This window comes from Salvelinus alpinus, chromosome 1 (assembly GCF_045679555.1).
Source record: "Salvelinus alpinus chromosome 1, SLU_Salpinus.1, whole genome shotgun sequence".
NCBI classification, from domain to species: domain Eukaryota; kingdom Metazoa; phylum Chordata; class Actinopteri; order Salmoniformes; family Salmonidae; genus Salvelinus; species Salvelinus alpinus.
Window position 1 is genome coordinate 26367009 of NC_092086.1, and position 27804 is coordinate 26394812.

A 27804-nucleotide genomic window follows, 5' to 3' on the forward strand; every position below is an offset into this window, starting at 1 on the left:
CTTAACCATAACCTTAAATTAAGACCAAAATGCTCATTTTCGTTTTCATGAATTTTTACAATTATTGCCAATTTTGACTTTGCAGTTGGCCTTTCTAGAGGAAACCGCTCAGTTTTGCCTAACCTTAACATTAAATTAGACCAAAAAGACCATTTTCGTTTTCATGAATTTTTACAATATCGTCAATTTTGACTTTACCCTTCTAGCAGAAATCGCTCAGTTATGCCTCCAGGGCAAAACTCATGCCAGTAAATGTTAACCTGCGTCAGAACATGACAAAGAACAGCCACACCTACAGTATACCCATACGGCTGTACTGCTTTCAACACCACATACTCCTGTTGTTCAGTGTGTTTTCTTGCTAGAGGACTGTGTCAGTAGCACAGAATATACATTTGCTGAACCTTGCCTTTATGTGGTAAGTATCAACATATTTTTGTTTAAACGTTTCACACATTTCACGATCAACTCTCAGTTGATCAATGTGGACTCATTTAAAGGAAAGACATGAATTAACTTCAATTTCCTCATGCAAAAGGTTTTTGAAAGAAACTGTTTAGAAATGCCTGAAATACCTTTAGGACTGCTTTCAGAGTAAAAAAACGAATCAGTCATTTTTAAGAGATATGCAACTTTATGTAATGTGAGTATAAAAATATATATTTGTTTTATATAAGTAGCAACATTAATTAAATTATCTCTGTTTAGGGTTAAGCTTGGGCTAAATTGATTCCGATTTGGATTAATACCTTACAAGGTGAAAATTAAATGCATAAATTCCTGCAAATTAGATAAGCAAAATTGAGTAATGTAAGAGATTTGCAAACATTGGTTGCATTCGTAAATTCATTCTAGAGTGTCAGAGTGCGCTCTGGGTGTTTGTAAATTTAGAGCGTTGTCAGATTGTCTGTTTGTAAATTCAGAGCATTTTGCTCTCTGAGTGTTGGAATAGGGTTGATCCGAGTGTTTTGACCTCATAACGGCAGTCAAGCACACAAGCTAACTGGCTAAAGTTGGCTAGCTTGTTAGCTACTTATAGACACAAATAAGAACATTTTACTCGCCCTTGTAGAGCTGCTAGGGTGTTTTCATGTTATAAAGAGGGTTCGTGACTGCAACTGTGTTACTGGCAACAATTTAATTCAGTTTTATAGCAGATGTTTACTTATACCTGTCATAACAACGAAGTTTAGGTCATTCGTAAATTCTTAAATTATTCTGCGCTCTGGCACTCAAACCAGTAGATTGCCAGTGTGAATTTATGTAATGTGACTATAAACATAATTTTGTGTTTCAAAGTGGCTGTATGAATTAGGGTTTAACTTGGATAAAATTGAATGCAGATTTTGATTAATATCTTGTTAAGTGATAATTCAATGCTAAAGTTATTGCAAATGAGATATGGAAAAGTGATGAATGTTTTACAGATATTACAAAGCTGTTCTACTATAGAAATACATCTCCTCTGTACTGGTGCATTGGTGAAACATACAATATATATATATAAATTGTTTATGGCCAAATTACCTTTAAGTAATATTAACAAATATTGAGTTGATATCACCTTTAACAAATATTGAGTTGATATCATTTGATATCAGTGGATTTCAGGTGATTTGGGGATCTTTTTTCCAGGCCCATACTTTCAGGGTGAGGAATCAACAAAAAATTAAATACTGAAGTTCCCCTTAAAACAATTTCATATGTTAGCTTAGTAGCTTTTGTAGTACTCAATGGTACCGATATTTGCATTTTCACTCTTCATGTCGAAATACTCCTAAAGTATCAAATAATATTAGCGAAAATGCTAATATAGGTACCATTGACTTGTATTGGATTTGTGACACAAATACTACAAACATAGCATTTGAAACAGGGGCCAGGTAAGCAAAACCAAAGCATGGGTTGCTGTCATACCTTTTCCATAAACTGCTTACAGGGTAAGGAAACCAATATGTCAATTTGTCATTTGGGTGAAGTATCCTTTAGCATTAAGGGGATTCTAAAACAAATAAAAGCACATGTATGTAGAAACAGCACCATCTAGTGGTCAGAACCTGGTAATATCAGCATGTAGGATAGGACACCAACTTACCAACTTCAATGACTCATTTCTCTGAACAGTGGAAAAAAAACATCACAACATTTCTGAGAACACATAGTGGTTTCCAGGAAATGGGTCTCCCTAGTGAGGGAGGTGATTCTTGTGTGTCTCTAGCTGAGACATGGGCAGAGATATGTGATGTAGTGTGTCCTCTGCAGGTTGGCCCAATACCCCTAGTATTAGCGAGTGCAACAATATTAGCCGGCTAGTTATTCGGTTTCAAAACAACACTATAAGTCAGTTTGCCCAAATACTTATGACTTCTTGAAATGGATGGACTAGATACATAATTTGCTTTCATTTCTTAACTGTAAAACGTATTATGTGAAGGCTTGCAAATTTGACTAATCAAAGCAGTATTACAATATGACCGCACAAAACTGTCCAATCATCGCACTACAAAAAGAGGCCTCATAATTGTAAGCACACGCTGACTACTTCCTGCTGACCCCTTGCCAGGTCCCCCTCGCAAAAAAAAGGACAACTAAATGTAATTTTTCTGAGACCTATGACACATAGACTACTGTTGAATGTCTGAAAGTCTAAGGAGTTGGATAAAACATTGTCCAAACACATCCATAAATCGATTACTGATTTAGAGGATTAACCAATCTTCTTTTATTGTTTTCTTAAAGGGGAAGTTCAGTATTTTACAAAATAATGGGCCAGGATTTTTTGATATTTTTGGCGAAGAAAAGAAAATACCCTTGAAAGAGGCGGTTTGGAAGAGATGGAGGATGCAGAGTAAATCTGTTTTTTCCTAGAAGGGATAAAGCTTTTGTCAAAAATATACTTTTCTTAGCAGGTTAGGAGGAGTAGGTTAAGGTTAGGAAAAGGGTTAGGGCAGGGGTGAAACTAATTTCATGGAGGGCCTCCGTGGAGGGAGTTTTATACGTGGTGTATTAGGAAAATTATCTGCAACAAGACTGATCACGTTAAGATCTGACCTCTCTCTCTCTCTCTCTCTCTCTCTCTCTCTCTCTCTCTCTCTCTCTCTCTCTCTCTCTCTCTCTCTCTCTCTCTCTCTCTCTCTCTCTCTCTCTCTCTCTCTCTCTCTCTCTCTCTCTCTCTCTCTCTCTCATTTTAACAGTATAAGACAAATGATCCTTCATGTGTTGTCATGTCAAATAATCCTGCATGTTCAATAATATGAGAAGATAAGCAGTAGAATCATGATTTGTTTTTTTTGTTTTTTTTTTGATGTGAAACATTCCTGCTAACATCCTACAATAACAAAATGGTTGGGATTCACAATAACATGAGCACTTGATTTTCTCTTGAAAATGAAGCTTAAATACTGAATGCCATGTGCTTTTGTTGTTTTAATAAATCATCATGTTAATCTTTATAGTTCCACTTGCACCTTTTGGAATAAAATGTATGTGATATCGCCTACCACAAAAATGTGAACTGTACTATGCTTCTCTCCCTTCATAGTGAAGTCTCATGGCATCATTTGATTTCGTCAGAGACAAATTAACTGAGTGGAACCACAGGGACTTGATTCAGAGGTTTGAAGGTGAAGACATTTGTGATGTATTATTATACATTGTATAATACATTGTGTAATAATAAAATTATTTATTGACTGATTTGATTAAAATAATGTATGTATTGTGCATTGTATTATTGTAAATGAAAGTAAAGATATCACCTCAATTGTAAACATGTATGTTTATTTGTTAATTTGATACAGTCATTCTTATTGTCTGATATTAATATGCCTAAAATGCATGTTTCCTGATTTTCAGATGAAGAAATTGATGAAGAAGGTTTCCTCTCCCTTGAGGAGACTGACCTCATGAAGTTGATCCCAAAAGCAGGACCAAGGTGTAGATTTAGAAAAAAACACAACAAATATCTGAAGGTACTTTACAATTTATCAGTACTGCATCAGTAGTGCAGAATAAACAGTTTGCATTTAGTTCTCAGCTGTGACATTGTACTCTAACATGTCCACTGTACTGGCATATATTTTCAGTTTACAAATGTCTTAGAATAACAGGAGATTTTGTGTTCCATTTTGTGTTACACATGTAGGATCTTAATTTGAGTCAGTTTGCAACAGCAGGAAAGTAATCCTGTCGCAACAAGAAATGTGAATTATTGTGTGATTTATAAATAATGGGCATTTTTGTAGGGGTTGATACATTTTCGAAAGGGAAAATCAAATGTGAAATTTCAAAGTGGAAATTACAAACTTCAGAAGCTTTTTTAAACCTCAAATGCACTACACGTTTTAAATGTCCTGCATTGCAGAATGGAATGCCTGACTGAAATACGGAACAAATCGACCTTTGTAAATTAGTGGTGTTGGAATTTGTAAAATAAAATGCGGGCCATGATTGTTTGGTTGCGGGACGTGGGACAAAAGGCCAACATGCGGGACTGTCCGGCATAATCCGGGACATGTGGTCACCCTAACTGAGAGTCCTCTAATGTTTTTTAACTGCAGAAACGGCAGCGACACAATGATGATATGAACATTCAAGAGGCCACTTCGTTGTCAGCCACCATTAAGGTCTCCAAGAGTTCCTCAGGAAATGTACCATCTTTACCGTCCTATATACCCATTTACTGTACATGAAACTGTACTGTACTGTACACTAGCCCTAAAGTACAATAATTACCTAAACCAAATGCATAGTTTTTTATTTAGATCAGCATACAGACCTTTATATTTGTCACCCTACAACCCAACACGGTTTCTGTCTCCAGGTTACTGGTGAGATGGTCAATCAAGAGCCTCGTCAAAAAAACATCCTAAAACCTCTCAGAAATCAACCTCCTAAACGCTCAGAGACTGAAAGGTAAGCAACACATCATTCCTTTATTCATCACTGACTACATATAATGCCCCGTTGGCGTGGACAAAATGACAATTGTTGTGACTCTGTCGCCAGGTCATTGGATAAACCCTTTGGTACACTTGGAGGAAGTGTGCCCACAACCGACACGTTTGGAGTGGGAGAAACAGTGTATGACCATGTGAGTAAAATCTATAACTCATGTGTCTGTGGTCACAATTAAGGCAGTGCTCAGTGGTGATCCCAAGGCATCACCTCTTGGGACATTTCATGCCATTTAACAGACATGGACTATCATACACTAGGATTAGGATAACAGAGCACTCCAGAGGGACTAAGATAATAACAATGAAATGCATTTATCAAGCATTTTATATTTCAGTCATTTGGCAGACACTCTTATGCAGAGCGACTTACAGGAGCAATTAGGGACATGGTCCTCGCTCAAGGGCAAGTGATTTTTCACCTAGTCGGCTTGGGTTTTCAAACCAGCAACTGTTCGGTTAATCCCCCAACACTCTTAACCGCTAGGCTACCTGCTACTTTCTCATAGTCGCAACACTATACAACATAGCAAACATCTACTGTCACCTAATCTATAAACAACATCAATCAAAGGTTATCAGTGAAAACAACATTCAGGAAGAGACTAAAAATTATTCAAGAAAATGCGTCTCAAACTAAGGCAATTATGATAAGTTTTGTGGAATGATTCCGTTAATAACCTGTTGATTATCTATATGTTTTTCAGAGTGAACCCTCAACCAGTAAGAAACCCTCTCTTCAAGTGAATATTTCAGGTGAAAAGCACAGATGTTTCAGATTTACACATACAGAAAAACAACACAAAAATACCAGTTTTAGAAGATGACAATGCGAAACATCTAAAGTGATATATGTATATACAGTATATCACAAAAGTGAGTACACCCCTCACATTTTTGTAAATATTTGAGTATATCTTTTCATGTGACAACACTGAAGAAATGACACTTTGCTACAATGTAAAGTAGTGAGTGTACATCTTGTATAACAGTGTACATTTGCTGTCCCCTCAAAATAACTCAACACACAGCCATTAATGTCTAAACCGCTGGCAACAAAAGTGAGTACACCCCTAAGTGAAAATGTCCAAATTGGGCCCAAAGTGTCAATATTTTGTGTGGCCACCATCATTTTCCAGCACTGCCTTAACCCTCTTGGGCATGGAGTTCACCAGAGCTTCACAGGTTGCCACTGGAGTCCTCTTCCACTCCTCCATGACGACATCATGGAGCTGGTGGATGTTAGAGACCTTGCACTCCTCCACCTTCAGTTTGAGGATGACCCACAGATGCTCAATAGGAGACATGCTTGGCCAGTCCATCACCTTTACCCTCAGCTTCTTTAGCAAGGCAGTGGTCATCTTGGAGGTGTGTTTGGGGTCGTTATCATGTTGGAATACTGCCCTGTGGCCCAGTCTCCGAAAGGAGGGGATCATGCTCTGCTTCAGTATGTCACAGTACATGTTGGCATTCATGTTTCCCTCAATGAACGGTAGCGCCCCAGTGCCGGCAGCACTCATGCAGCCCCAGACCATGACACTCCCACCATCATGCTTGACTGTAGGCAAGACACACTTGTCTTTGTACTCCTCACCTGGTTGCCGCCACACACGCTTGACACCATCTGAACCAAATAAGTTTATCTTGGTCTCATCAGACCACAGGACATGGTTCCAGTAATCCATGTCCTTAGTCTGCTTGCCTTCAGCAAACTGTTTGCGGGCTTTCTTGTGCATCATCTTTAGAAGAGGCTTCCTTCTGGGACGACAGCCATGCAGACCAATTTGATGCAGTATACGGCGTATGGTCTGAGCACTGACAGGCTGACCCCCCACCCCTTCAACCTCTGCAGCAATGCTGGCAGCACTCATACGTCTATTTCCCAAAGACAACCTCTGGATATGACGCTGAGCACGTGCACTCAACTTCTTTGGTCGACCATGGCGAGGCCTGTTAATGAGTGGAACCTGTCCAGTTAAACCGCTGTATGGTCTTGGCCACCGTGCTGCAGCTCAGTTTCAGGGTCTTGGCAATCTTCTTATAGCCCAGGACATCTTTATGTAGAGCAACAATTCTTTTTTTCAGATCCTCAGAGAGTTCTTTGCCATGAGGTGCCATGTTGAACTTCCAGTGACCAGTCAGTATGAGGGAGTGTGAGAGCGATGACACCAAATTTAACACACCTGCTCCCCATTCACACCTGAGACCTTGTAACACTAACAAGTCACATGACACCGGGGAGGGAAAATGGCTAATTGGGCCCAATTTGGACATTTTCACTTAGGGGTGTACTCACTTTTGTTGCCAGCGGTTTAGACATTAATGGCTGTGTGTCGAGTTATTTTGAGGGGACAGCAAATGTACACTGTTATACAAGATGTACACTCACTACTTTACATTGTAGCAAAGTGTCATTTCTTCAGTGTTGTCACATGAAAAGATATACTCAAATATTTACAAAAATGTGAGGGGTGTACTCACTTTTGTGATATACTGTATATATATATATATATATATATATATATATATATATATATATATATATATATATATATATATATATATTTAAATCACTTAGTAAATCATAAGTCGTACTATTGAATTATATATACTACCCCTTTGTACCGTTTATCATAAGCATGCAGTAAGTAGACAATCTGAAATGCTTTTTCACCGACTGATGCAAATCATTTGCATAACATCATTGGCTATAACGAGATTGGAAGATCTGTTACTGCTGCTGGATGGTTTGTGTATTCATTAATAAAATATGTTTCCAATTGTTTCCAGGCAAAAGAAAATCTGATGAGACCGATGCAAATAAGCAAAGAAAGAAACATCAACGTGGTGCCGCAGTCAGAATAACTGAAACACTTGGTAGGTGGATGATGGTGTTGATATGAACCACAATCATTTGAACCCTTTACAGTTGTGGGAATTGACCTCCATGCCTAGGGCTAAACTGAAATGTTCTTACAGAAGAAATATGGAAAGCAGATGCATAACCATGGTAGCAATTAAAAGGGAACAGTTTGGAGATGATGGGAAAGGTATAGACTAAAGGTGATAACATCACAGTACACTTGACACATGACTGAATCCAAACATTACACTGATAGATTTTTGGAGTATTTTATATTTACTGTACTTTTTGCTGCATTTATTGATAATGAAATATAAAATATAATCTGGATACATTTAGTAACATGACAAGAATCATTTGGGGTAGGGACAACATAAGACAAAAAACATTACAAGGGTTTGAGTGAGAGGACTAACTGGTGTCTCCATAAAACTTCTCCGGGATCGGTGTCCCTTCCACGGGACGGTTGAGCTAATGTAGGCTAATGCGATTAGCATGAGGTTGTAAGTAACAAGAACATTTCCCAGGACATAGACATATCTGATATTGGCAGAAAGCTTAAATTCTTGTTAATCTAAGTGCACTGTCCAATTTACAGTTGCTATTGCAGTGAAAGAATACCATGCTATTGTTTGAGGAGAGAGCACAATTTTGAACATGAAAAGTTATTCATAGACAAATTAGGCACATTTGGGCAGTCTTGATTCAGAAGTATGAACAGAAATGCAATGGTTCATTGGATCAGTCTTAAACTTTGCACATACACTGATGCCATCTAGTGGCCAAAATATCAAGTGCACCTGGGCTGGAATAATACATTATGGCCTTTCTCTTGCATTTCAAAGATGATGGTACAAAAAAATACAAAAGAACGGTTGTTTTTTTCTTCGTATTATCTTTTACCAGATCTATTGTGTTACATTCTCCAACATTCCTTTCACATTTCCATAAACGTCAAAGTGTTTCCTTTCAAATGGTACCAAGAATATGTATATTCTTGCTTCAGGGCCAGAGCGACAGGCAGTTAGATTTGGGTATGTCATTTTAGGCGAAAATTGAAAATAAGGGGCTAATCCTTAATCCTACAGTTGACTGTAATTTTTCAGATGTTTTCAGACCTCCAAAGTGATGTTATTAAGTCCAGTGTTCTGCTCTTGTAGCCATCTCTATAACAGTAGTAAATGTATGGTTATTTCAGTGGAGTACTCCTTTAACTCAACACATAATGTAAAAACATCAGCACACAACAACATTTTATCTCAGTTTTTGATATAGTAGATCTGAATGCCACTGTGCATTCCTCTCATTATTTCCCTGTAATATCCTTTCCACCTTTATAAACATGTTGACACAACAAGATTATAGCTGGTTGGTGACCTGTGTTTAACTCTGCCAGAAATTGAAACCAAGACAGAGGTGAAGAAGATCATGCAACGTGTCGAAAGCAAACTTGATGATCTGCCTTCTACGAAACTCATTGACTTCCTCAGGTAAGCATTTTTAAATGTGAAGAGAAAACACATGGAGAAAGACTCATACAGGCCACTAAATTGCTTTAATTGTTTTGGTCTTTCATTTCTTACAGAGGTAAAATCCAAACATTGGAGAAAGACAAAAAAGAGATAGTGGGTGTTTTTGGGAAGACTGGAGCTGGTAAGAGCTTCTTGATTAACACCATCTTGGGTGAGAAGAAACTGCTACCCTCTGGAAACCAAGGGGCGTGCACCTCGGTCATGATTCAGGTGGAGGCCAATATGACAGACTCTAAATACATCGCTGAGATTGAGTTTATCACAGAGAAGGTAATAGCACCTGTTTTATCACAATGTTTTGAAAGTGGTGTCATGATAAATAGTACAATTAATGGAAGGCTTCTTTGAAACATATCAAGGTAACTAAAACTTAGATCTGAATCAAAGTCCGTCATTGACCCAATATACACCTTGTATTAAAAGAAACAACAATATAAGAAACAACAATACAATGTACCTTAACATCACTGCACATCACGGCACATGTTTGGGGGGAGGGGCTTCCTGGTAGAAGCGCTGGTCCCCTTACATTTTTATTCCAGGTTGCACATCAAAATATTTCAGGGCATATCCGATGGTTTGCTGTGCCATTCAGTCATGAAGATGTCTTAAATTCAAGGGAAAAGTGAGATCCGAACACAGTGCAGACACAATCCGTCCAAATTGCAAGCGTTTTAGTACCAAGTGTAATTGCAAGTAATACCAGGTGTAATTGCCAGCGTTTTAATACCAGGTGTAATTGCAAGTAATACCAGGTGTAATTGCAAGCGTTTTAATACCAGGTGTAATTGTAAATAAATGCAAGGCCAGAGTTCAGAATGTAATCCTATCCCAGCAGTTTGGATAGGGATAATGCAAGGTGTAAATTGGGTCAGAGTGTACAGTTTCTTATATGTGTTTTGGATGCTCAATTGAGTGTGTTCCAGGTGTTATACAATAGATACTGTAGATAGATTAGTAGTAGGTCACAAATAGACACTACACTTTCACTTCCACACCTCATCCCTAGGCGCAGTAGCAACCGTGTCCAGGTGATGTGCCAGGCTTGTCGATTGACTCATGGGCATCTAATTAGCATAATAAAAAACACATCAACATCTGTCTGTTTAAGCTAAAGATATCTGGTTTTGTGCATGGGCTGCGTCTCAATCCACCACATCCGCCGATGTCGACCTTCCGCATCTTCGGTGGAAGGAGGCAGTGTTTTTCAGACCAGAAGACATTCCGAAAATAAGATATCTAGCATTTATGCTAAAAACTCGGGGGTGTTCTCTGGTTTGCTCTACGACCACCACAAGATTCACGGGACTCATCTGAAGTCAGTAGAGCGAAGGTGCCAACTTCGGTCTGTAGAGTTGAAAGGGTTTAGGCTACAAATTAATATGACCCCACCATCGAAAGCTGAGACTATCATGAACACATACAACATATACAACGACACCCACAAGCTTTACAAGACTTGTCTGAAGGTAACCCGGTACTGGTTACCGGGTTAAAATTTATGGAAGTAAGTTTTGTTGCAAATATATTTCATATATATATATATATATATATATATATATATATATACACTACCGGTCAAAAGTTTCAGAACACCTACTCAGTCATTGATTTTTCTAAAATGCTAATATTTTCTACATTGTAGAATAATAGTGAACACATCAAAACTATGAAATAACACATATGGAATCATGTAGTAACCAAAAGAGTGTTAAACAAATCAAAATATATTTCAGATTTGAGATTCTTCAAATAGCCACACTTTGCTTTGATGACAGCTTTGCACACTTGACATTCTCTCAACCAGCTTCATGAGGTAGTTGAAATGCATTTTAATTAACAGGTGTGCCTTCTTAGAAGTTAATAATGTGGAACTTCTTTCCTTCTTAATGCGTTTGAGCCAATCAGTTGTGTTGTGACAAGGTATGGGGAGGTATACAGAAGATAGCCCTATTTGGTTAAGAGACTAAGTCCATATTATGGCAAGAACAGCTCAAATAAGCAAGAGAAACGACAGTCCATCAGTACTTTAAGACATGAAGGTCAGTCAATACGGAAAATGTCAAGGACTTTTCAAGATTCTTCAAGTGCAGTCGCAAAAACCATCAAGCGCTATAATGAACCTGTCTCTCATGAGGAACACCAAAGGAATGGAAGACCCAGAGTTATCTCTGCTGCAGAGGATACGTTCATTAGAGTTACCAACCTCAGAAATTGCAGCCCAAGTAAATGCTTCACAGAGTTCAAGTAACAGACATCTCAACATCTGTTCAGAGGAGACTGTGTAAATCAGGCCTTCATGGTCGAATTGCTGCAAAGAAACCAGTACAAAAGGACACCAATAATAAGAAGAGACTTGCTTGGGCCAAGAAACACGAGCAATGGACATTACACAGGTGGAATTTTGTCCTTTGGTCTGGAGTCCAAATTAGATTTTTTGGGTCTTTGTGAGACTCGATGTGGGTGAACGAATGATCTCCGAATGTATATTTCCCACCGTAAAGCATGGATGAGGTGTTATGGTGTGCGGGTGCATTGCTGGTGACACTGTCTGTGATTTATTTAAAATTCAAGGCACACTTAAGCAGCATGGCTACCACAGCATTCTGCAATGATATGCCATCCCATCTGGTGTGGGCTTTGGGGGACTATCATTTGTTTTTCAACAGGGCAAAGACCCATCTCCAGGCTGTGTAAGGGCTATTTTACCAACAAGGAGAGTGATGGAGTGCTGCATCAGATCTGGCCTCCACAACCCCCTGACCTCAACCAAATTGAGATGGTTTGGGATGAGTCAGACCGCAGAGTGAAGGAAAACAGCCAACAGCATATGTGGGAACTCTTCAAGACTGTTGGAAACTCATTCCAGATGAAGCTGGTTGAGAGAATGCCAAGAGTGTGCAAAGCTGTCATCAAGGCAAAGGATGGCTATTTGAAGAATCTCATATATATATACAGTGGGGCAAAAAAGTATTTAGTCAGCCACCAATTGTGCAAGTTCTCCCACTTAAAAAGATGAGAGGCTTGTAATTTTCATCATAGGTACACTTCAACTATGACAGACAAAATGAGAAAAAAAAATCCAGAAAATCACATTGTAGGATTTTTTATGAATTTATTTGCAAATTATGGTGGAAAATAAGTATTTGATCACCTACAAACAAGCAAGATTTCTGGCTCTCACAGACCTGTAACTTCTTCGTTAAGAGGCTCCTCTGTCCTCCACTCGTTACCTGTATTAATGCCACCTGTTTGAACTTGTTATCAGTATAAAAGACACCTGTCCACAACCTCAAACAGTCACACTCCAAACTCCACTATGGCCAAGACCAAAGAGCTGTCAAAGGACCCCAGAAACAAAATTGTAGACCTGCACCAGGCTGGGAAGACTGAATCTGCAATAGGTAAGCAGCTTGGTTTGAAGAAATCAACTGTGGGAGCAATTATTAAGAAATGGAAGACATACAAGACCACTGATAATCTCCCTCGATCTGGGGCTCCACGCAAGATCTCACCCCGTGGGGTCAAAATGATCACAAGAACGGTGAGCAAAAATCCCAGAACCACACGGGGGGACCTAGTGAATGACCTGCAGAGAGCTGGGACCAAAGTAACAAAGCCTACCATCAGTAACACACTACGCCGCCAGGGACTCAAATCCTGCAGTGCCAGATGTGTCCCCTTGCTTAAGCCAGTACATGTCCAGGCCTGTCTGAAGTTTGTTAGAGAGCATTTGGATGATCCAGAAGAAGATTGGGAGAATGTCATATGGTCAGATGAAACCAAAATATAACTTTTTGGTAAAAACTCAACTCGTCGTGTTTGGAGGACAAAGAATGCTCAGTTGCATCCAAAGAACACCATACCTACTGTGAAGCATGGGGGTGGAAACATCATGCTTTGGGGCTGTTTTTCTGCAAAGGGACCAGGACGACTGATCCGTGTAAAGGAAAGAAGGAATGGGGCCATGTATCGTGAGATTTTGAGTGAAAACCTCCTTCTATCAGCAAGGGCATTGAAGATGAAACGTGGCTGGGTCTTTCAGCATGACAATGATCCCGAACACACCGCCCGGGCAAAGAAGGAGTGGCTTCGTAAGAAGCATTTCAAGGTCCTGGAGTGGCCTAGCCAGTCTCCAGATCTCAACCCCATAGAAAATCTTTGGAGGGAGTTGAAAGTCCGTGTTGCCCAGCAACAGCCCCAAAACATCACTGCTCTAGAGGAGATCTGCATGGAGGAATGGGCCAAAATACCAGCAACCGTGTGTGAAAACCTTGTGAAGACTTACAGAAAACGTTTGACCTCTGTCTGTAACGGCTTTCTTCCTGGGGTGAAAGAGAGGACCAAAATGCAGCGCGGCTAGTGTTCAACATGTTTAATAAAGCACAAGTGAACACTACACACAACAAACAAAATAACAAACCGTGAAAACCGAGACAGTCCTATCTGGTGCAGAACAAACACAGAGACAGGAAACAAACACCCACAAAATCCCAACACCAAACAAGCCTCCTATATATGATTCTCAATCAGGGACAACGATTACCATCTGCCTCTGATTGAGAACCATATTAGGCTGGACATAGAAACAGACAAACTAGACACACAACATAGAATTCCCACCCAGCTCACGTCCTGACCAACACTAAACAAGCAAAACACATAATAACTCTGGTCAGGACGTTACACTGTCATTGCAAACAAAGGGTATATAACAAAGTATTGAGATAAACTTTTGTTATTGACCAAATACTTATTTTCCACCATAATTTGCAAATAAATTCATAAAAAATCCTAATCCTTTTCTCATTTTGTCTGTCATAGTTGAAGTGTACCTATGATGAAAATTACAGGCCTCTCTCATCTTTTTAAGTGGGAGAACTTGCACAATTGGTGGCTGACTAAATACTTTTTTGCACCACTGTATATATGTGTGTCCTAAAATTCAACATCAAATAGCTAATTGACCTATGGTATGACCATCTTACAACAATTCCATATGGCCTTGGACCCCTAGACATTGCATTGCTAGTGTAGCGTTAGAAGTAGGCTGGTTAGGTTGTTTCGTAACACAAAGAGATACAGTATGTATTACACATTTGTTATGGCTTTACCTTTTTATTAGGAATGGAAAGAGGAGCTATCGTCCATCTTCAGAGACAGATCTTATGAGGATGGAAATGATGAAGACCAGGAAAGGGATGATGATGATGATGACGATGATGAAAAGATATCAGCTTTGTATGGAAAAGATGGACGTGGGGCAACCTTAGAAGAATTAATGGACAGAATGCACTTCAGAGAAATTCCAGAGTTCCGTTTATCAGTGAAGAAAATATTTCTATGTGATACAGTAAGTGACATTGTCATGGTAGTTCACTTCCGTGAAGATTTTGTGCTTTTGTAAAAATATATATTTTGGTTAAAAAAACATTTTAGGTCGGCAACCAGACTGATTACAAATCTGTTAGGTTCTTTGATCTTTGTCAATGCGTTATTTTAAGAAAAACCCTTATTTTTTTCATCATTGCATGTAATGATTCTTTATTACAATTGCAGGCAGAAGAACTCTCTGAAAAGATAACCTGTTACACACGGAGTGACACACAGAGTGATACATTTAACAGACAGTATTGGCCACTTGTGAAGTGTATAACCATCAAGGTTCCAAACTCCAAAGACCTGCTGGAGCATGTTGTGCTGGTTGATCTTCCAGGCAATGGAGACTGCAACAAGAGCAGAGATGAGATGTGGAAATCGGTAATTATTGATAATTCTTATTGATGATGATCCCATGATCTGTTTAGAATTGTATTCATGCAGCTTCTAATTTGGTTGATGTTAGATCAACGTCATAGGTTAGTATCAATATCATAGGTACAGGTCCAAATGGCTGGCTATATCTATGTACTTTAGTTTATTTATACTTATGTACAATTGATTAATAAATACATATTATATAATCATAGCTGCGGGAAGTAGTTTGGTATGCAGAAGAAAAGAAATCGCCCGCGCTGAAGACGTCTATGTCGGTCCCTAATACAGGACTAGTAAAGGCCCAGTGCACTACTTTGGTGAATTATTTTTCTTTAAATACTTTGCAAATGCAACTTGTTTCAAAGTGAAAGCTGAAATGGTCTTTTAATTTCTTACCCATTTTAGTAGACACTCTTATACAGAGCAACTTTCAGTAGTGAGTGCATACATTTTCATACTGGTCCCCTGTGGGAATCAAATCCACAACCCTAGCAGTGTAAGCACCATGCTCTTCCAAATCAAATCAAATCAAATGTTATTTGTCACATACACATGGTTAGCAGATGTTAATGCGAGTATAGCGAAATGCTTGTGCTTCTAGTTCTGACAATTCAGTAATAACCAACGAGTAATCTAACCTAACAATTCCACAACTACTACCTTATACACACAAGTGTAAAGGGATAAAGAATATGTACATAAAGATATATGAATGAGTGATGGTACAGAACGGCATAGGCAAGATGCAGTAGATGGTATAGAGTACAGTATATACATATGAGATGAGTAATGTAGGGTATATAAACATAAAGTGGCATAGTTTAAAGTGGCTAGTGATACATGTATTACATAAAGATGGCAAGATGCAGTAGATGATATAGAGTACAGTATATACATATACATATGAGATGAGTAATGTAGGGTATGTAAACATTATACATTGTTTAAAGTGGCTAGCGATACATTTTTACATACATTTCCATCAATTCCCATTATTAAAGTGGCTGGAGTTGAGTCAGTATGTTGGCAGCAGCGACTAAATGTTAGTTGTGGCTGTTTAACAGTCTGTTGACCTTGAGATAGAAGCTGTTTTTCAGTCTCTCGGTCCCTGCTTTGATGCACCTGTACTGACCTCGTCTTCTGGATGATAGCGGCGTGAACAGGCAGTGGCTCGGGTGGTTGTTGTCCTTGATGATCTTTATGGCCTTCCTGTGACATCGGGTGGTGTAGGTGTCCTGGAGGGCAGGTAGTTTGCCCCCGGTGATGCGTTGTGCAGACCTCACTACACTCTGGAGAGCCTTACGGTTGTGGGCGGAGCAGTTGCCGTACCAGGCGGTGATACAGCCCGACAGGATGCTCTCGATTGTGCATCTATAGAAGTTTGTGAGTGCTTTTGGTGACAAGCCGAATTTCTTCAGCCTCCTGAGGTTGAAGAGGCGCTGCTGCGCCTTCTTCACAACGCTGTCTGTGTGGGTGGACCAATTCAGTTTGTCCGTGATGTGTACGCCGAGGAACTTAAAACTTACTACCCTCTCCACTACTGTCCCGTCGATGTGGATGGGGGGTGCTCCCTCTGCTGTTTCCTGAAGTCCACAATCATCTCCTTTGTTTTGTTGACATTGAGTGTGATGTTATTTTCCTGACACCACACTCCGAGGGCCCTCACCTCCTCCCTGTAGGCCGTCTCGTCGTTGTTGGTAATCAAGCCTAACACTGTAGTGTCGTCCGCAAACTTGATGATTGAGTTGGAGGCGTGCATGGCCACGCAGTCGTGCGTGAACAGGGAGTACAGGAGAGGGCTCAGAACGCACCCTTGTGGAGCCCCAGTGTTGAGGATCAGCGGGGTGGGGATGTTACCTACCCTCACCACCTGGGGGCGGCCCGTCAGGAAGTCCAGTACCCAGTTGCACAGGGCAGGGTCGAGACCCAGGGTCTCGAGCTTGATGACGAGTTTGGAGGGTACTATGGTGTTAAATGCTGAGCTGTAGTCGATGAACAGCATTCTCACATAGGTATTCCTCTTGTCCAGATGGGTTAGGGCAGTGTGCAGTGTGGTTGCGATTGCGTCGTCTGGACCTATTGGGTCGGTAAGCAAATTGGAGTGGGTCTAGGGTGTCAGGTAGGGTGGAGGTGATATGGTCCTTGACTATTCTCTCAAAGCACTTCATGATGACAGAAGTGCTTTAGCTCAGTTACCTTAGCTTTCTTGGGAACAGGAACAATGGTGGCCCTCTTGAAGCATGTGGGAACAGCAGACTGGGATAAGGATTGATTGAATATGTCCGTAAACACACCAGCCAGCTGGTCTGCGCATGCTCTGAGGATGCGGCTGGGAATGCCGTCTGGGCCTGCAGCCTTGCGAGGCTGAGCAACATCAACACATCACATCATCACAAATCACTTGATGTCGCAATGTAGTCCATTAGTGTATTGTGCATTGTTTTTCTTCATGGTGATGGAAAGTCTACAGGTACAAACCTAGTTGACCAGCCTCTGCTTAATACAATAATGAACATTTACATTAAGTGGTTTGTAAGGATGGTAAATTAATACTGCGCACAATGTGGCTGTTTTCCATGTTAGTTGATAAAGTGTACTTTTTTTGTTGATGTGGATGCTTTCTGTCTTTGTGTAACGCCCATCGGAAGAAGTGGACCAATGTGCAGCGTGGTACATGTTCATGATTCTTTATTTACTCAGAACACCAAACAAAACAACAAAAGAATATCGAACGTCACGTTCTGTAGGCTTCACAGAGCTAACAAAAAACAACATCCCACAAAACTAAGCTGGAAAAACAGGCTGCCTAAGTATGATTCCCAATCAGAGACAACTATAGACAGCTGTCCCTGATTGAGAACCATACCCGGCCAAAACATAGAAATAAAGAACATAGAGTTTCCCACCCGAGTCACACCCTGACCAACCAAACATAGAGAATAAAAAGGGCGTGACACTTTGCCCATAACTTTGCACCTTTTGATGTAAATATTTGAGGACAGGGTTTTGTTCTTTCTGGAATCCATGAAAATAACAATAGCAAAATGACGGGGCAATAACTCTTACAATTCCATCTAAAATCCTGTAAGATACTGTTATTAATTCAACATAAATTCAACAACTAGCTAAAACAGAGGTGCTGAATTTTTTTTTTGCCTGCACTATAGATGTCTATATAGGTCCACTAATACTAGTAAACGCCCAGTGCACTATTTGAGTGTATTTTTATTAAATAAAAACATAAAAAAATTTTTTTTGTTGTTGTTGATTTTTCAGGGGATGCTGCAGCACCCTTAGCACCTCTACTTCCCGCGGCTATGTATGTAGGCCTATAAAAGCTATGTATGTAGGCCTATAAAAGCTATGTATGTAGGCCTATAAAAGCTATGTATGTAGGCCTATAAAAGCTATGTATGTAGGCCTATAAAAGCTATGTGTGTAGGCCTATAAAAGCTATGTGTGTAGGCCTATAAAAGCTATGTGTGTAGGCCTATAAAAGCTATGTGTGTAGGCCTATAAAAGCTATGTATGTAGGCCTATAAAAGCTATGTATGTAGGCCTATAAAAGCTATGTATGTAGGCCTATAAAAGCTATGTGTGTAGGCCTATAAAAGCCATGTGTGTAGGCCTATAAAAGCTATGTATGCTATGAATAATATATTGTGTATATTATACCTATACTGTTGGAACGTTTTAAGTTAATTTTACACTTCTTCAGTTTGTTGGAAACTGCTCTGCTGTGTGGATTGTAAGCGACATTGCACGAGCAACTTCAGAAAAGGAATCATGGGAGATTTTAGACAGCACCGTTAGCCTCATCGGGCCTGGTGGAGAATGTCGAAGCATCAGTTTCATCTGCACCAAGACAGACGACATTGAGGAAAATCAAAAGGCAAATGCACGTACCTTTATTTTGCGCAGAAATGAAACAACCAAGAGGCAAGTGAGGGACAAATTCAACAAACAAAAAGAAGTCAAGGTAAGTCCCAACTGACATAAAGGAATCTTTTGTGACTTGTCAACATGCTCATACTGTATGTTGTAGTGGTGAAGATGTAGGAATTCCATGAGAGCAAGATTACATTGTACACTAAAGCTTTTGATCAGACATTTTCGTTGTCTAATATACAAAACAAACAATTGAGTAATAGGTGCTTATTTTTATTTACAATAAGTTAAGACAGTTATTCTAATCTGATATTTATCAGTCATATTCTTCAAAATCTTTAAAATATATTTGATTACTTTAAATTAGTTGAAGCACATCTCCTTGAGCTCCGCATGAGCACAACGAATATTCATTTTTAGACCTTGCAAAATGTCAGTGTGTGGACATTATTTAATTGGCTGTCATTGTCTCATTAACACCTTTCAGAAACACTTCAGTGGGGGAAAGGATTTCCTTCAGGTGTTTACTGTGAGTTCCACGGAATACCAAAAGGAAAAGCATTTGCAACAAGAAGAGACAGGTACGATAACTAAACGTGTTTTTTTGATTCTCCGACATACACTATTAGAAAAAAGGTGCTTAGTTGAACCGTACAGGGTTCTTCGGTTTGTCCCCACAGGGCAACTATTTTTGGTGCTTGGGAACCGTTTGCAGAGGGTTCTGTCTAGAACCCTCTATGTAGGGTTCTTCAAAGAACCCCTGTATATGGTTCTACCTAGAACCCTCTTTGTAGCGTTCTTCAAAGAACCCCTGTATATGGTTCTACCTAGAACACTCTATGAAGGGTTTTGCCTAGAACTGTCTATGAAAGGTTCTACTGACAACCCTTCTTATCTTTGGAGGGTTCTTGCTAGAACCCTCTATGAATAGTTCCACCTGCCTTATTAGCATTTAAATGTTATTATTTTTGACAATACATTCCACATAACACAAAGCCTTTCTTTGAGGGCCTAGTTATACCCTAACACAGTGGTGTTTGGAATATCCTGGTTCACAGGCCACATCAGGCCTTCAAGTCACATTATGCTGGCTTGCAAAGTAATGTCTAATTCCTATTGGAATCCAGCCAGAGTAAGGATATCCAACAAGTGGAATTGTCACCTGCAACCTGCATTCAGAATGACTGCCAGGGTAAAGAAGATTGAATACTGAGACCCCCTCAATCATCTAAACTGGAACAACCATCTCAGTAACGGGTGCAATACATCCATCAGATTGGATAAGTTTAGAAAACAGTATGTTATATATCTTTATGTAGCATAAAATGTATCAACCAATCAATGTACATGCAGAAAAAAACACATATTACTGCAAAACAAACAATTCTGAAAATCTCCCTGCAATAGAGCATGCTGGGAAATATTATATATGGTCTATGTAGAACCCTTCTTGCCTTCCAAAGAATCCTTTTGTCTTCCAGAGAATCATCTAAGAACTCTTTCTTCTAAAAACTGTTCTTAGGATGTTAAAGGTTCAAGGTAGAACCACTTGCCTTACAAAGAACGATTGTCTTCCAAAGAGGGTTATTATGCTCAAACGGTTCCTGGATAACCCTATCCCTCTGCAAAGAACCCTTTTGTAAAACTTTTTTCTAAGCCTTCAGAGACAGATTACATCTAATTGTGTCCTGTATTTACCTGCCTATGCTCTCTTTGAGATGATTTGTGTGTTTTGTAATGCAAAGTGCTTGACATAGCAACAAACTTCACCCAAGCAGAATACCTATTTCAATATGACCTGTGGAGCCAAGCAGAATACCTATTTCAATATGACCTGGGGAGCCAAGCAGAATACCTATTTCAATATGACCTGTGGAGCCAAGCAGAATACCTATTTCAATATGACCTGTGGAGCCAAGCAGAATACCTATTTCAACATGACCTGTGGAGCCAAGCAGAATACCTATTTCAATATGACCTGTGGAGCCAAGCAGAATACCTATTTCAACATGACCTGTGGAGCCAAGCAGAATACCTATTTCAATATGACCTGTGGAGCCAAGCAGAATACCTATTTCAACATGACCTGTAGTATCTGTCAAATTGAAACATGCAATATGTCCTGGTCAAGAACAACTCTAAGTGTAACCTGGACAATATGTCAATAATAGTCAATAATGCAGGTTCTTGTTTTATATCAAATATCGTGGGTAGTGTGTATGCATACAACATGCTAAGCTATCCTCATGTCCTCTTAAAAATGTCACTCTATTGTAAGAAGACTCATCTAGGCAAAGAATATATTGCACTTTTGACTCATACTAAGTACTGATTCCTAACTTGAGATCTGCAAACATAACTATCGTAGGCTTATGGCCTTAATCAATCATTTTGTTAATCAAACTGAAACAGAAATAGGAAAACAAAATAATCAAGACTTGAATCCAGGGTCAATAATAGCATGAAAAGAACACTGACACCAACCAAAGGTAGAAATAAATATTTTGTTTTTAACTGATGTTTCAGAAATACCCAAACTTCAGGAATTTCTCAGAAATCTCAATGATCGTAGTACAAAGACTTCAGATTATGTTTCTGGAGCCTATGGGATCCTCTCTCTGATACAAGGAGCCAAAAGCAGTGACATGGTATTGTACTTAAGGCAGAACAAAGTATTTCTCTCAGAAAACATATTCCTTACATGTGAATCAATGTATTATATTGATTATGTTGAGTTTGAATTTCAGACAGACAGCAAAGAAGAGGTGTGCCAGGTTCTGGAACAGAGGCTCAAGGATGAGCTCAAGTCCATTGGTCAAACTATGGATGAGGCTTATGAGACTTTTGAACGATGCCTTTCAGAAGGAGTTCGACAGTCAGAAGAATCATGCGAGAAATTAATGAACAAAGTGATAGCACCAGTAAGCTATAAAAAAAGTATATACATTTTTAAATGGGAGCTTTTCCATTGACACCCTATATCAACGCTAGCCATTTTGTGGTAGCGCCAGGGAAGCTGAAAATCAAAACACTCAAACAGGGCCCCAAAGCGACTTGATAACTTTTTGTAACTCACATTGGTGTGAGATAGATTCAGAGTGAAGTACAGTGCATTAAGAAAGTAATCAGACCCGTTCCCTTTTTCCACATTTTAGAAAATGTATTAAATAAAAATTTTCCTCATCAATCTACACACAATACCCCATAATGACAAAGCAAAAACAGGTTTTTAACATTGTTGCAAAAAAAAAAAAAATCTAATGTAAATACCTTATTTACATAAGTATTCAAACCATTTGCTATGACATTCGAAATTAAGCTCAGGTGTATCCTGTTTCCATTGATCATCCTTGAGATGTTTCTACAACATGATTGGAGTCCACCTGTGGTAAATTCAATTGATTGGACATGATTTGGAAAGGCCCAAACCTGTCTATATAAGGTCCCACAGTTGACAGTGCATGTCAGAGCAAAAACCAAGGTCGAAGGATTTGTCCGAACAGCTCCAAGAACGGATTGTGTCGAGGAACAGATCTGCGGAAGGGTACCAAGAAATGTCTGCAGTATTGAAGGTCCGCAAGAACACAGTGGCCTCCATTATTCTTAAATGGAAGTTTGGAACCACCAAGACGCTTCCTAGAGCTGGCTGCCCAGCCAACCTGAGCAATCGGGGGAGAAGGGCCTTGGTCAGGGAGGTGACCAAGATCCCGATGGTCACTCTGTTCCTCTGGGGAGATGGGAGAACCTTCCAGAAGGACAACCATCGCTGCAGCACTTCACCAATCAGTCCTTTATGGTAGAGTGGCCAAACCGAAGCCATCCTCAGTAAAATGCACATGACAGCCTGCTTGGAGTTTGCCATAAGGAACCTAAAGGACTCTCAGACCATGAGAAACAAGATTCTCTGGTCTGATGAAACCAAGATTGAACTCTTTGGCCTGAATGTCAAGCATCACATATGGAGGAAACCAGGCACCATCCCTACGGTGAAGCATGGTGGTGCCAGCATCATGCTGGGGGGATGTTTTTCAGCAGCAGGGACTGGGAGACTAGTCAGGATCGAGGGAAAGATGAACGAAGCAAAGTACAGAGAGATCCTTGATGAAAACCTGCTCCAGAGCACTCAGGACGTCATACTGGGGCTTCTGTTCACCTTCCATCAGGACAACGACCCTAAGCACACAGCCAAGACAACGCAGGATTGGCTTCAGAACAAATCTCTGAATGTGCTTGAGTGGCTCAGCCAGAGCCCGGAATTGAACCCAATCGAACTTCTCCGGTGAGACCTGAGAATAGCTGTGCAGCGCCGCTCCCAATTCAACCTGACAGAGCTTGAGAGGGTCTGCAGAGAAACTCCCCAAAACAGTTATGCCAAGCTTGTAGCGTCATAGCTTGAAGACGCAAGGCTGTAATCATTGCCAAAGGTGTTTCAACAAAGTAAAGTAAAGGGTCTGAATACTTACAGTACCAGTCCAAAGTTTGGACACACCTGCTCACTCAAGGGTTTTTCTTTATTTGTACTATTTTCAACACTATAGAATAATAGTTAAGACATCAACACTATGAAATAACAGATATGGAATCATGTAGTAACCAAAAAAGTGTTAAACAATCAAAATATAAGTAGCCACCCTTTGCCTTTGCACACTTTTGCATTCTCTCAATCAGCTTCATGATGTAGTCACCTGGAATGCATTTCAATTAACAGGTGTGTTTTGTTAAAAGTTACATTTCTTTCCTTCTTAATGCGTTTGAGCCAATTAGTTGTGTTGTGACAAGGTAGAGGAAATTACCAAGTCCATATTATGGCAAGAACAGCTCAAATAAGCAAAGAAAAACGACAGTCCGTCATTACTTTAAGAGATGAAGGTCAGTCAATCTGGAAAATTTCAAGGAAGACCCAGAGTTACCTCTGCTGCAGAGGATAAGTTCATTACAGTTACCAGCCTCAGATGTTGCAGCCCAAATAAACACTTCACAGAGTTCAAGTAACAGCAACATCTCAACATCAACTGTTCAGAGGAGACTGTGTGAATCAGGCCTTCATGGTCGAATTGCTGCATAGAAACCACTACTAAAGGACACCAATATTAAGAAGAGACGTGCTTGGGCCAAGAAACACGAGGAATGGACATTAGATGGTGGAAATCTGTCCTTTAGTCTGATGAGTCAAAATGTGAGATTTTTGGTTCCAACCGCCGTGTCGTTGTGAGACACAGAGTAGGTGAATGGATAATCTCTGCATGTGTGGTTCCCACCGAGAAGCATGGAGGAGGAGGTGTGATGGTGTGGGGGTGCTTTGCTGGTGACAATGTCTGTGATTTATTTAGAATTCAAGGCACACTTAACCAGCCTGGCTACCGCAGCATTCTGCAGTGATATGCCATCCCATCTGGTTTGCGCTTAGTGGGACTATCAACAGGACGATGATGCAACACACCTCCGGGCTGTGCAAGGGCTATTTGACCAAGAATGAGAGTGATGGAGTGCTGCTTCAGATGACCTGGCCTCCATAATCACCCAACCTCAACCCAATTGAGATGGTTTGGGTTGGGTTGGACCGTAGAGTGAAGGAAAAGCAGCCAAAAAGTGCTCAGCATACAGTTGGTCGGAAGTTTACATACACCTTAACCAAATACAATAAAACTTAGTTTTTCACAATTCCTGACATTTAATCCAAGTAAAAATTCTCTGTCTTAGGTCAGTTACGATCACCATGTTATATTAAGAATGTGAAATGTCAGAATAATAGCGGAGAGAATGATTTATTTCAGCTTTTATTTTTTTCATCACATTCCCAGTGGGTCAGAAGTTTACATACACTCAATTGGTATTTGGTAGGATTGCCTTTAAATTGTTTAACTTGGGTCAAACTTTTCGGGTAGCCTTCCACAAGCTTCCCAAAATAAGTTGGGTGAATTTTGGCCCATTCCTCCTGACAGAGCTGGTGTAACTGAGTCAGGTTTGTAGGCCTCCTTGCTCGCACACGCTTTTTAAGTTCTGTCCACATATTTTCTATAGGATTGAGGTCAGGGCTTTGTGATGGCCACTCCAATACCTGGACTTTGTTGTCCTTATTAAGCTATTTTGCCACAACTTTGGAATTATGCTTGGGGTCATTGTCCATTTGGAAGACCCATTTGCAACCAAGCTTTAACTTCCTGATTGATGTCTTGAGATGTTGCTTCAATATATCCACATAATTGTCCTTCCTCAGGATGTCATCTATTTTGTGAAGTGCACCAGTCCCTCTTGCAGCAAAGCACCCCCACAACATGATGCTGCCACCCCTGTGCTTCACGGTTTTTCCTCCAAACATAACAATGGTCATTATGGCCAAACAGTTGTATTTTTGTTTCATCAGACCAGAGGAAATTTCTCCAAAAAGTATGATATTTGTCCCCATGTGCAGTCTGGCTTTTTTATGGCAGTTTTGGAGCAGTGGCTTCTTACTTTCTGGGCGTCCTTTCAGGTTATGTCGATATAGGACTCGTTTTGCTGAGGATATAGATACTTTTGTACCTGTTTCCTCCAGCATTTTCACAAGGTACTTTGCTGTTGTTCTGGGATTGATTTGCACTTTTCGCACCAAAGTACATTCATTTCTAGGAGACAGAACACGTCTCCTTCCTGAGCGGTATGACGGCTGCGTGGTCCCATGGTGGTTATACTTGTGTACTATTGTTTGTACAGATGAACGTGGTATCGTCAGGCTTTTGGAAATTGCTCCCAAGGATGAACCAGACTTGTGGAGGTCTTCAATTGTTTTTCTGCGGTCTAGGCTGATTTCTTTTGATTTCCCATGATGTCAAGCAAAGAGGCCTTGCGTTTGCAGGTAGGCCTTAAAATACATCCACAGGTACACCTCCAATTGACTCAAATTATGTCAATTAGCCTATCAGTAGCTTCTAAAGCCATGACATAATTTTCCGGAATTTTTTAAGCTGTTTAATGGCACAGTCAACTTAGTGTATTTAAACTTCCAATCCACTGGAATTGTGATACAGTGAATTATAAGTGAAATAATCTGTCTGTAAACAATTGTTGGAAAAATTACTTGTGTCATGCTCAAAGTAGATGTCCTAACCGACTTGCCAAAACTATAGTTTGTTTTAACTAGACATTTGTGGAGTGGTTGAAAAACGAGATTTAATGACTCCAACATAAGTGTATGTAAACTTCCGACTTCAACTGTATGTGGGAACTCCTTCAGGACTGTTATAAAAGCATTCCAGGTGAATCCTGAGAGAATGCCAAGAGTTTTAGAAGCTGTCATCAAGGCAAGGGTTGGCTACTTTGAAGAATCTAAAATATCAAATATATTTTGATTTGTTTAACACTTCTTTGGTTACTACATTATTCTACTGCATGTGTTATTTCATAGTTTTGATGTCTTCACTATTATTCTACAATGTAGAAAATAGTAAAAATAAAGAAAATCATTTGAATGAGTAGGTGTGTCAAAACTTTGACTGGTACTGTATGTAAATGTCATATTTCCGTTTTTTTTTTTTTAATTGCCACATTTCTAAATAGCTGTTTTTGCTCTGTCAATATAGACCATTGTGTGTAGATTGATGAGGGGGGAAAAACTATTTAATCCATTTTAGAATAAGGCTTTAACGTAACAAAATGTTGAAAAAGTTAAAGGGGTCTGAATACTTTCCGAATGCACTGTAAATGGGAGAGTAATCTCTCGTGGGCAGACGCACCTAACATAACTGTTATTGGCAGCATCTGTCAACAGAGTGTGGGATGCGACATCTAAAGAGGAACTTTGTTCCAGTAATCAGATTTTTTGTCACTGGTCATTTGGACTAATCATGATTTCCAAGGTGCTCGCATCTTTCACATTTGGGAAGGGGAGGGGACATTTGGCCCATGGACTTGCCCGTAACTTGCAAAGGAAGGGGGTTGGAGCTATCACTCTGCTTCCACTGGTTCAATCTACACTATGTGCAGGCTCCGAGCAAAGACCAATACACAAGAACATTTTGGCCATGAGGCCCTCTTTGCCGACGATTGTACCTCAACGGATCTACCTCAATGCCTCTGAGCTCCGGAATGTCGACCAAGTCACATACCTGGGGAACAGCATCTCTGAGGATGGCTCACTCAACCAAGAAATAACAAGCAGAATCCTGCTTAAGCCAGTCATTGGGAAGACTGAGGAACAGAATACTCAACCATCACACCATCCCTCTTTCCACAAAACTGAAAATCTATACTATGGTAGTGATCACAACCCTGCTGTATGGCTGTGAAACTTGGACCCTGAACAGTCACCACATCAAACAGATGGAAACATTCCATACACAATCTCTGAGATCTATTATGGGTATCTGGTGGCTTGACAGGGTCTTCAACCTGGAGGTAATGCAGAGAACAAACAGCATAAAGGCACAGCTCCGATGGACTGGCCACACTATCAGGATGCCCCAACACCGTCTCCCAAGAAATATTTTCTTTGGCGAGCTGCAGCAGGGGCATTGAAAGATAAGTCAGCCCAAAAAGTGTTTCAAAGACAACCAGCAACAGGCAACTTCGAGAGGGAAAGAAACATTCATCTAACTGAAGCCAGAGAAAAGTGTTTCAAAGACAACCAGCAACAGGCAACTTCGAGAGGGAAAGAAACAATCATCTAACTGAAGCCAGAGAAAAGTGTCATTACTGCACAACAGGGCCAACATCACCAACAGAAGAACTTGTCTGTCCCTCATGTCTCAGAGTCTGCATTTCAAAAGTTGGACTCCTGAGCCACTCAAGAACCCACAATAAACCAGAGTGACGTGCACAAGATGTCATTATC

General features: G+C 40.0%; 1 protein-coding gene across 3 annotated transcripts in view; it reads left to right on the forward strand.

Moving 5' to 3' along the window:
• The first annotated feature begins 327 nt into the window (after nt 1-327).
• LOC139572104 (nuclear GTPase SLIP-GC-like) overlaps nt 328-27804 on the forward strand; it is a 55828-nt gene continuing 28351 nt past the window's right edge. For 2 of the 3 annotated variants that reach the window (XM_071394878.1, XM_071394880.1), the window contains exons 1-16: nt 329-418; nt 3542-3623; nt 3856-3971; nt 4560-4649; nt 4823-4914; nt 5008-5092; nt 5663-5711; nt 7746-7832; nt 9215-9308; nt 9404-9620; nt 14476-14703; nt 14910-15110; nt 18826-19086; nt 19483-19576; nt 21522-21643; nt 21743-21916. In XM_071394878.1, the coding sequence (XP_071250979.1) occupies nt 3551-3623; nt 3856-3971; nt 4560-4649; nt 4823-4914; nt 5008-5092; nt 5663-5711; nt 7746-7832; nt 9215-9308; nt 9404-9620; nt 14476-14703; nt 14910-15110; nt 18826-19086; nt 19483-19576; nt 21522-21643; nt 21743-21916 (1983 nt within the window). In that variant the 5' untranslated portion in view covers nt 329-418; nt 3542-3550. Of the gene's footprint in view, nt 419-3541; nt 3624-3855; nt 3972-4559; nt 4650-4822; nt 4915-5007; nt 5093-5662; nt 5712-7745; nt 7833-9214; nt 9309-9403; nt 9621-14475; nt 14704-14909; nt 15111-18825; nt 19087-19482; nt 19577-21521; nt 21644-21742; nt 21917-27804 lie in introns of all 3 variants that reach the window. The other variant, XM_071394881.1, reaches the window with a different exon arrangement.